At 44.0% G+C, this 10,970-nt stretch overlaps 1 protein-coding gene across 1 annotated transcript in view; it reads right to left on the reverse strand.

Moving 5' to 3' along the window:
* Positions 1-1,803: 1,803 nt before the first annotated feature.
* The window catches only part of RERG (RAS-like, estrogen-regulated, growth inhibitor), a gene marked incomplete at its 5' end in the record, with an annotated part of 27,810 nt that continues 18,643 nt past the window's right edge, over positions 1,804-10,970 (reverse strand). Inside the window, 2 exons of the mRNA XM_015411467.1 lie at positions 1,804-2,211; positions 6,677-6,750. Coding sequence (XP_015266953.1) covers positions 1,804-2,211; positions 6,677-6,750 — 482 coding nt within the window. The remainder of the gene's footprint in view (positions 2,212-6,676; positions 6,751-10,970) is intronic.

Consider the following 10,970-nt stretch of genomic DNA (forward strand, 5'->3'; position numbering starts at 1 on the left):
TGCTCCATTTTATATCACAACAACCCTGTGAGGTAGGTTAGGCAGAGCACATGTGAGTAGCCCAAGGTCACCCAGCGAGCTTCCATGGCAGAGTGGGGATTCGAACCTGGCACTCCCAGATCCTAGTCCGACACTCTAACAATTGCACCATACCGGCTCTCGATAGCAGGTATATCACAATAGTGTTTTAACACTATATCACTACATCTACTACCAAGAACTTTTTTAAAGGCAACAAGCCCGCTAGTGATGATGGCGAAGAAATGGCAGGTGCGAGAAGAAATGGTGCTGGATGTGGTACTGGATGTAGGCAGGGTGTGTGTGTACAAAAATCCACAGCTTCCCACTCACGGTTTCCCCAAACCGGTATTTGGTACTGGATAAACATACAGAGCAGAGGTCCACCAGTGGCTATTAGCCACAAGGTATAGATGGAGCACTCTGTCTGGGGCAGTGATACTGTGTATTCTTGGTGCTTGGGGGGGGGCAGCAGCGGGAGGGCTTCAGGAGTTCTGGCCCCACTGGTGGACCTCCTGATGGCACCTGGGTTTTGGCCACTGTGTGACAACAGAGTGTTGGGACTGGATGGGCCACTGGCCTGATCCAACATTGGCTTCTCTTCGGTTCTTCTCTTGAAGAAACAGTTTCTCTTTGATCTTTCAGGAAACAGTGAACCAAAGCAGGTTTGGGGAAACCTGCAGCAGATCTAGGGGTAAACCTGGAAGGTTGTCAGAATGAAGATGGGTGGAATCAAAATAACATCTGCTGTGTTTTTGTGGGGGAGGGGGTGGAGCAAGAACTCTGTGTGGGGGGAAAAACTCTTGCTCAGAATGCAAATGACAGAGCACTTTCCCCCCTAACTAATTCTTAATCTGCAGGGAATTCTTACAGGGGGAGGAACAGTGATCACGTGACCCCTCCCTTGACTCCCCCCTGTTTGAAGTGGTGCAGATTGTTCTACCGCCTCAGAACTCCACCACCTGCTGCATGCGTAGACCAGGCCACGGATGACTGTTTATCAAGTGGTAATTTACCATTCTGAGCATGAAGCCAATTGGCTGCATGGAGGAGAATTTAATCATTCCCTTTTTGCTCTTGGATTCCTGATTGGTTATGAATATCTGATAAAAGGCCTTCTTACCTTTCAACCAGAGTTTACAAACAAGTGGTCTAGTGACCACATGTACACTATAGTAAGCTGACCAGGAGCAAAGGGTCCTCCGTTTTCACCTAGTGAGGAACCACTCATTTATCTAGTAGCTGCTGATAAATCGACACACAGCAGTAGACATGTTGGGATGGAGATGAAGTTCCATCCTGACTGATGCATTCCCATCCACTAATCTACCCTGTGAATATGGGTTGCCAACGTCCAGGTGGGGCCTGGAGAAATCCCAGAATTACAACTGCTTTCCAGATGACAGAGATCAGTTCCGCTCGAGAAAATGGCTATCTTGGAGGGTGGACTCTACAGCATCAAACCCCGCTGAGGTCTCACCCATCCCCAAACCCTCCCCTCCCCAGGCTCTACACCCAAATATCCAGGAATTTCCCAAAGCGTTGGCAACCCAGCTGTGAATTGCTTTTAAAAAGATACAATCCACAGGGTAGGTTGGAGAATGAACACATGCGCCCATACCAACCTACTTGCTTCACTTCTCTCAACCTGTGGAGGAAGAAAATGGGATAGTTAAACAAAGCTTTTTAACTATCTTGTCGACTGATTACCGTCTAGCCTTGCAATCTCTCTCTGCCCAAGATTAACCTGCTTTACAATAATCTTTGTTTTTAAAAAACACACGTTTAACTGCTGATTTTGGTGAGCATCTTGTTAATCGCTTGCTTGACGTGAGTGGTGGAACTCCGTCTCCGGGTCTTGCCCTGGACCATCTTCCGACGCCGCACTTCCCGGCAAAGCTCGTAGAAGGCCTCCATGATGTTGCCTTCCCCCGTGCAAGCGGAGCATTCGTAAAAGGCGCAAGCGAGTTCGGTGGCCAGCTTTTCCCCTTCTTCTGTGCTGACCTGCCTGGAGTGATCCAGGTCCGCCTTGTTCCCGACTAGGATCAAAGTGACATTCTTGGGTTTTTTCACGTCATCCAGCAAGTTCTTAAGGGGAAGGACTTCTTCGAAGCTCCCCCGGTCGGTGATGTCATAAACCAGCACGAAGCCTTCGCCCCATCGTATGTGTCCCTCTCTCTGAATAGCATCTTCCTGTTGGGGAAGAGAAATGACAGCAGCGTGTTTGTGGTGAAAGGACCGGGGGGGGGGGAAGTTCCACTGTTGGTGGTCCTGCCCTCTCATCCAAAATTTTTGGTCATCAATTGGAGATCAAATTTCTATCATCGCAGGTCTCTCTGTTCCGTTACGGCCTGATTGACTGTGGCTAAACTTGTGGGATGATCCCCAAATCCCCCAAATTAAGATTTTATTTCTATATTATGTGCCTCTGTGAAGTCTGCAATTACCTCCTCCAGGAAATCTCCCTCGCCCCCAATTCTTAAGATTTGGTACAGGAACATATGGGATCATCGATCTCACAGTGGAAAGGATACTGACACAAACCTCGAATAAAGACCCTTACTCTGCCTCTCTTATTATAATTTCTGGTACCCTGTTTTAAATTTTATTGCTCAAGACCGTTTTCATCAGAATTGTGTTACAGATGTTTTACTATGTTAATTAACTGATACTTGATTATTTGCCATGACCCTTTGACACCATCTTTCTTCTGTAGCTTAATTTTTTGTGGCATTGAGACCTATTGTCTCTTAAAGTACATATTCTTTTTATTGGAACTTTGTAATGCGATCATCTGTATTTGGCACTTGACAGTTTATTGTCACTTGTTTCTCTTTGTATCTGATAAATTTTCAATAACAACCTTTAAAAAGAATTTAAAAAAGAAGTTAAAGGTTTGTTTTGGCCTTTATTCTGATTTAGTAGTGTCATACTTTGGATAATAAATGTGACCCATAAAAGTGGGAGGAAGCTCTCAGGGGCCAAAGTACTTATAAAACAAAGCAGCAGAAAACAGTATTTTTTTGCATTCTTTTGTAACCAAAATGTCAACTGCTTCCTGGTATTTTCCACTGTGAACAAAGAGATTCTACAACTGATAAACAAGAAAATATTTCTAAACTGCTAAACCTTTTTCATTTGGGGGAGAACATTTGGGGGAGTGGCAGAACAGGCCTACTCTGACCAGCAGGCCCTGCTCCGTCCTGCCCTGATGACGTGCCTTGATAACAGCAGCCATCCAAATTCTGGCATGTGCCACCCACATGGCTTTCTCAACACCTGGAGGGCCTTTCTCTGTGTGCTCACCTACTGCCACTACCTGGCCTTCGTAGGAACTGCCCGATAAGAGGACCAGGGCTCCCCGCTTCCCTTCCCTGTATTACCATTCTAAGGTCTCTCACCTCATGCCTGAGTCTCCCATTACCCAGCGTCTGGTTATCACGGAGACAGCTTATTCCACTTGTGCACCCCTGTGGGAATAGCCACTTGCCAATAAACTGCCTCCCCCCTTCTCCTGGCAGCTCCTTTTAAAATAGTGTGTCCAAAACAGTGGAGGTCCATGTGGTACAGAGATCCTCCACCAGCATTAAAAGTTATAAATTGTTTATTCAAAAGACAATGTCCACAATACATGCATATTCCCAGCACAGTGCCGGATTGAGCAAGGTATCCAAAAGAAAATGATAAAATGGAATCCCTCTGTCCCTCCCTCTGTATATGCCCAAGTGGATGTTAACCTAAGGCAGGCTCTTTAACTTAGAAGTTACAGTGGTTCTAAAGGGGTTCCCATTACCTTGGAGCCACTGCTCAAGCCTGCAGTTCTGCACATGGCAATGGCCATCTTCAGCGGGCCCTGTGTGGGAGCTCCATCTGACTCTATGGAATCAGCACAAAAGAGACCCCCCCCTCCTTGTGCCAAAGAGTTTCCCCACCCACTGGACAGGTCAGGTCAAGTCAAGTCAAAGAAGCTTTTCCTGAAGTCTCCAGGGAAAGACTTCTCTAGGGTATTCAACCTCCAAAACTCTGTTCCCTGCTAGATGTCACCTTTCTGGGAGAAGGTGTGTGTGTGTGTCTGTGTAACTTAACCATTTCATTATATCCAGCCAGGCCAGCCATTTGCAGGTCTAAAGCCTTGTTGGCTGAGGCTGCTGAACAACTGACCTCCCCCCACCTCCTGCCCATATTCTGCCAAGAGACAGAAAACCTTTTTAAAATTCAAGGTGAAAGTTTCATTCAGTGCGAACCTCCAAAGAGAAATGCATTTCTCCATGGGGACTGTTTAAAGCACTCTGACAATGCTGTGCTGTTGTGCGATGGATCCCTCCCTTTTTGGTATAGCTCCAAAGCCAAAATGAGTGATCAGTTGTATAGAAATATTGATTTCTATAGGTTTCATGTCTCCCCTGGAATGTCTCTTGCTGAGACCCTGCTGGCTTGCTTTCCTGTTGCCAGCCAGATGGCTGACCATTTGGTCAGAGAGGCAATTGCCATGCCATATAACCACACATTCTTCACACTTCTAGGTGGAAGAGCTAGACCTGATGGCGCCTGGCTGTGCCTACATGTCAGGAGTCACGTAAAGTATAGAGGAGTGGTTAGAGTTTGGGAGATCACATAACTGCAGGTGTGGCCTTCAAGACAACTGACCATTCAGAAATTGTACCCATGGCAACCCTACAATTGGGCACTCCCAGGTCTACTCCAATTGGCCCCTGGCCAGGGCTAATTGGACAACTGGAATTGCCCTATATCTGTTCATTCCCAATGAGAGGAACTCTCTCTTCTGTTCCTGTGATCTCTACTGTTGTGTCTGTCCATCTGAGATGCCATGCTACCATGTGGCTTCTAGCAGAGACAAAGGATTGCTTTGGAGCTGAGCACATGGCTGGAATCTTGTACAAAGATGGGACCTAATGGACTTTATCACAATGGACAATCTTGGACTATGGATTCCTGAAGTTGGTAATTATGCATATCTCTAATGTTTAGTTAGGGCCAAGAGCCATAAATTTTGTTATTTTGTAATCCTTTTTAGTCTGTGCTAAGTCTGTACTGAATAAACTTATCTTGGTTTATAAATAGTGTCTGGACTGTGGTAACTGGGCTTCAAGCTAAATCCTGTAGCCTAAACCACTGACCAATTGTGCTACCTGTGTAAGATTAAGTTCATCTCTGAGCTATTGTTGCTAATGTGTAAAACTCACATGCCAACTGAGATTCTGGGGATCTCTAATCTCAGGTTGGTGAGGGATTAATCTTAGAGATCCCTGGTGGCTATTGTGTAATAGAGCAGGTAGACATAACCAAATTAGGAGCCAAAGAACTGTAACAAAGATCTTCTTCAGTATGTAAAAGATCTTTTCCTTTAAAACATTAATAAAAATGTGGGGAGAGACAGATTATGAATGGGGTAACTGAAGGAGAAGCTGAAAGGTTCCACCCCCGCTTCCCTTTCCACACAGCCTCAGTCTGAGTCACAGCTGCATGTGGAATTTATTTTTCGCAGAACTGACAGAGATCTGCGATCTTTATCATGTCTATTTGGGCCCCCTGAAGACCATTTTTTTTCCTGACGATTCAGCGTCTGTCTCTGATGGTGTATGCTATCATAAATGTGTTAATCTTTGTCGAGACCTCAACAATCTCACATGGGCTACCTTTCTGGAACTTCCTTACATGTTGGCTTCCCAGGAGACTCATTGCTTGAGAGGAAGCATCCTGGGGTATTAATTAATTAATTAATTAATTAAATTCAACTTGTTAGGCCACCCTTCCCTGCAAGCAAGGCTCAGGGTGGCTTACATCAAAACCAACACAACAATAATCCATTAAATAACATTAAAAACTACTAAACACAATATATTAATCAAGCTGTAAATTACATTGTCTATGACGAGAAATTTCTGTTCCCACCAGCCCCCGGGTAAAGGGGGTGCAGATGGGGGATTGGGGGGGGGGTATGAGAATGCCAACCGTCGCTGTCCTCAATTGAATGCCTGGTGGAACATCTCTGCCTTGCAGGCCCTATGGAAAGGTAACAGATCCTATAGGGCATGGATATCCTCTGGCAGAGAATTCCACCAGGCAGGGGGCCAGGACTGAAAAGGCCCTGGCCCTCGTCAAGGACAGCTGGACCTCTCTCGGGTAGCCCTTCTGCTGGACTTTCCTGGGCTCAAGAGAGACCAGGCTGTGTTCCTGCTCCTGGGGAAACTGTAAGTAAGGAAAAACGATCTACTGATGTCTTTTCTCCCATGGGCCTTACTGGCCTGTGACCACTCCTCTTTGCCCCTCAAAAGATGCTGCCATATATATAACCAATCATCTCTGGTCTTCACAAAGTAGGAGTTTCCCACTCCCCCCTGCTGCTGCATTCCACTGATACCCACACAATTTTGTTCTTGTGGGTGTCAGCAGACCACCCTTCTGCAACAACACAGGCGACAAAGTGGGGGTCTACAGTGGGAGTCAGGAATCGGCAGGAATTGCCCCCCCCCGCTTCTGTAAACAAACAGCATTCCATCAGACAAACCACATGGCTGGATACATTCCAGTGTGTAGTCTCACACATATAAAATACCTGGTGACTCTCCCATGGTGTTAATTACATTTGGCTGATGCCAAATCTTTGTTTGCAAGGATGAGAAGAATGCATACTCACTTGGCCAGCTGTGTCTAGTATTTCCATGGAAACGACTTCGTCGTCTATGGTGGCTTGATGGCGATAAGTAGACTCTTGGAACAAACATGAGGAAAACACGTTAAGAATCAAAGCAAATGGCCAGCAATTCATCACATTCCTGTGTCTTGCCCGCTAGTTCTGACACCCCTTAACACTCACTGTTCCAAGAGAAGAAGCCAACTGTTACTCCTGTTTCCTTGGAACACAGTGGAGCTATTGATTAATCCGGGCCATTGAACTCTCTTAGCTTTGACCTCACTCAAGCCTTGTGCTTGCCACTTGAATCTGGAAGTTCTACCACTAATTGTTTCTCAAGGAGTTTAATTTGCCCTCTCAACAACCCAGTGAGGTAGGACACACCACTACTACAACTTTATAGTTGAAGACCTTGTGAAATAGGAATTTGCCCAAGCGTAGAAGTAGAACTTGAGCCCAAGTCTTCAGATCCAGCTCCCATCAGGATCTGCCCTGGATCTGCACTGCTAGCTCCAGAAGCGCACTGGCTGTCATGTGAATTTTTACAGAATTCATCATCACCAGATGCGGTGTGATGGCCACTAGCTTTGGTGGGTTTAAAAGGGGATTAGACATGGAGGATAGTTCCATCAATGGCTTTTAGTCATAATGGTTAAATGGAACCTCCATATCCAAGGGCAGTTGCTGGAGGGCAACAACAGGGGGAAGCTTTGGTGACTGTGCTCTGCTTGGGTGCACCTTGTGGGCAGTGGGGAATCAGGATGGTCTGATCCAGCAGGGATACTCTTAGGTTCCTGGCGACCAAGAGAGGAAACATCAAGTGGCCACCGCCAAATCATTTTGGTGCTTGGGGGGGCACAGTGGGGGGGCTTCAGGAGTTCTGGCCCCACTGGTGGACCACCTGACAGCACCTGGGTTATGGCCACCGTGTGACACAAAGTGTTGGACTGGATGGGCCACTGGCCTGATCCAACATGGCTTCTCTTATGTTCTTATTCTTGAATGTTCCATTAGGGGTAGCGATAATGCAAATTTCATCACACATGTGTTCAAAGGTGTCAAGCAGATTTATTTATATATTTATTTCGGCTTACAAAGAGGCATAAATGCCAAGTTAAAACAATAAAACAGTATAAAGAACTGTATAAAGAATACAGATTGGAGCTGATCACTCTGTGACAGGTGAAAACCCTGCAAAGGAAGCATTCCTTTTAAAACACACGGAAAAGAAGGGTCTTTTCACCTGTTCCAAAGCAAAACATTATCTACTGAATCAGAGGGATGGCTATTTTCTTTAATACCTAGTCTATATAGGCTGAAGAGAACTCAGAAATTCATTTATTTCTAAGTGTCAAGTGAACACCTTGCGTCCCAGCCAAAGATCACTCATGTTTATCTATTTAAGATTTTTTATCTAAAACTGATCTAATGTTTTTTGAAATAATATGAAAGAATCACCATGATTCAAAATATAGTTGCATATGTAAATGAAACAGAAATACATATATCTCATTCCTTATCCCTTATCTTATGTAAAGATTAAATAGATAAAATACAATACAAAGCACTCTCAGATATAATGCTATTCCGTTATACCGTTATAGCGCTATAATGCTATAAATCGAACGTTAAAAAAAAAACAGCCGAAGATAGCCCGCGCGGGTGAAAAAAGGCAGGAAAAAAGCGTATCGGAACCGGGAGAGGGCACTCGAGACCACTTGGATGAAATGGCAAATAGATTCCAGAAGGGAACCGGTTCTCAAACGGGTTCTGTCTGAAATGACAGACCAGAACCCGTTTGAGAACCGGTTCCCTTCCGGAATCTATCGCCTGTCTGAAATTCCCCAGTGTCTCACACAACCCGCATCTAAGAGATTCAGGGGTGTTCAAGGTGTGGCTATCTTATACAGGCCCAAGGACATGAAATCCACATGACCATATCAAAACCTTACAATTCGTTACTTCTGATGATCTGAGGTAAGTGCTTCTCTGCGTTCAGAAGAAATTTCCCATAGAAATATATGTATCAAAACTGTGAACTATTAGATCAACTTATTCAGAGATTTTTCTGGGCATCTGTCCATTTATTCAAAGTATCTCTCTTCCCCAAGGACAAGACACTGAGTACATAGCTGAGAAAATAAAATGTTTATACGTTTACAAATCTGAAAAGTACAGCAAACTGTCAGGCCTGCCGTTTGCTTAACCAATGCCTCTAACAGACAAGGAAACAGAGTATGGTACACAGTATATGGATATTACCAGGGCTCTAGTCGGGGGGGAGCTCTCAGGTACGGAGCTCCGGAAGAGAACCTCTAGGGGGCGGTGCAGTCACGTGGTGAAGCCCCGCCCCCTTCTTTACCCCGCCCTCTGCTTCGATCCTCATTCCGTTTGGGAATGAGGATGAAGCAGGAGGGTAAGTAGCCGGGCCTTCTGACACACTTCCGGTGATGTCAGGGGGTGTGGCCTTCTGTCACTTCCGGTGATGTCAGGGGGCGTGGCATATGCAAATAAGTTACGCTAATGAGTTATGCTAATGAGCTCCGGCAGCTCTTTTTCTACAACAAGACCCCTGAATATTACACTACACAAGGATTATTACTGTGATAAGTGCGCCAAACTAAATAATACAGTACTGCAAAAATCAGAAAATATATGCTGTTTAAATTAGTTAAAGTGATATGCTTATTTTACAAGGTTGGAATACAAAAATACAGTCAGTTTCAAATAAACAGAAGTAGTTTTTAAGGAAGCGAATGATGTTAATGACGTGCTCCGGAATGTCCTGTGTCGTTTCGACGTTCCTTCTTCTGAACAAGATTAGATAATTTCCAGTGTTTTGTCTCATCTATAAGAGTAGAACTGAAGCCTGATGCTCACATATTTTTTCTTCATAGGTCAATAACAAAGCACAATTGCTAGTAGAAAATTCATTTAGGGCGAGTTACAGTCATTCCATTTGACTGTAACTCACCCAAAATGAATTTTCTACTAGCAATTGTGCTTTGTTATTGACCTATGAAGAAAAAATATGTGAGCATCAGGCTTCATTTCTAACAGACAAGGGTCTGAGACAACTCAGCCTGTTTGGTTCATGCCAAACAGCTGTGAATGCCCGCTGAACATGTTTACATTTTTGGAAAACTGCACGTGTACAAAGATTCAAACCAACTGGCAGCTATTGGCACCACTAAGGACTACTTAGACAAACACAGAACGGTAGGATTTGATTAAAACACAGAACTTTTTGGGGAGGGTAATATATTTATTGGTTTTTCAAACACAACAAAAAGAAGAGAAGAAGAAGAAGAGATTGGATTTATACCCCGCCCTTCACTTGGCGTCTCAGAGCGGCTTACAAACTCCTTTCCCTTCCCCTCCCCACAACAGACACCCTGTGAGGTGGGTGGGGCTGAGAGAACTCTGACACAAACTGCTCTTTTTCAAGGACAGCTGTGCCAGAGCTTGTGACTGACCCAAGGTCACATCAGCAGGTGCAAGTGGAGGAATGGGGAATCAAACCCGGTTCTCCCAGATTAGAGTCCGCGCACTTAACCACTACACCAAACTGGAAAAAAATTTCAAACACAACAAAAAAGAGGGACAATTTCATCTTAACCTTTCTAAGGTATCTTAACAAAACATAGCATAATATAATAATTTCAAATTTGTTTTAACTTTCCATCCTTATACTGTATATCCTCACTTATTACATTCAGTTACATTAACTTCCAAATTAAGATATTTTAACAAGACATAACAGAATATCATAGGTTCAAATTACTTTTTGTTTACCCATCCTAATACTGTGTATCAACCCTATTTCCAAAATAAACATTCAAATAGTCTGACCTTCAGTTAATTAGTTTTCCACATATATATTTTCCATTTAACATCTGGCAATTACCTTCTATTAATAAATGTCCATCTACCTACTGTATGAAAATCAACATAGCCTAATCCAAGGCAAAACCTTTAATATAAAAATTCATTTATGACCCAACTAATTAGTTTTCCACATATATATTTTCCATTTAACATCTGGCAGTTACCTTCTATTACTTCTGTTCCATCTACCTACTGTATAAAAATCAAAATAGCCTAATCCAATGCAAAAACTTTATAAACAACTAGTGGAGGTGATGGTATTCCAGCTGAGCTATTAAAAGTCTTAGAAGATGATGCTGTTAAAGTGCTGCACTCCATTTGCCAGCAAATTTGGAAAACGCAACAGTGGCCACAGGATTGGAAAAGGTCAGTATACACTCCAATCCCAAAGAAGGGCAATGCCAAGGAA

This window comes from Gekko japonicus, unplaced genomic scaffold, assembly GCF_001447785.1.
Source record: "Gekko japonicus isolate JY-2015 unplaced genomic scaffold, Gekko_japonicus_V1.1 scaffold4209, whole genome shotgun sequence".
Classification (NCBI taxonomy): domain Eukaryota; kingdom Metazoa; phylum Chordata; class Lepidosauria; order Squamata; family Gekkonidae; genus Gekko; species Gekko japonicus.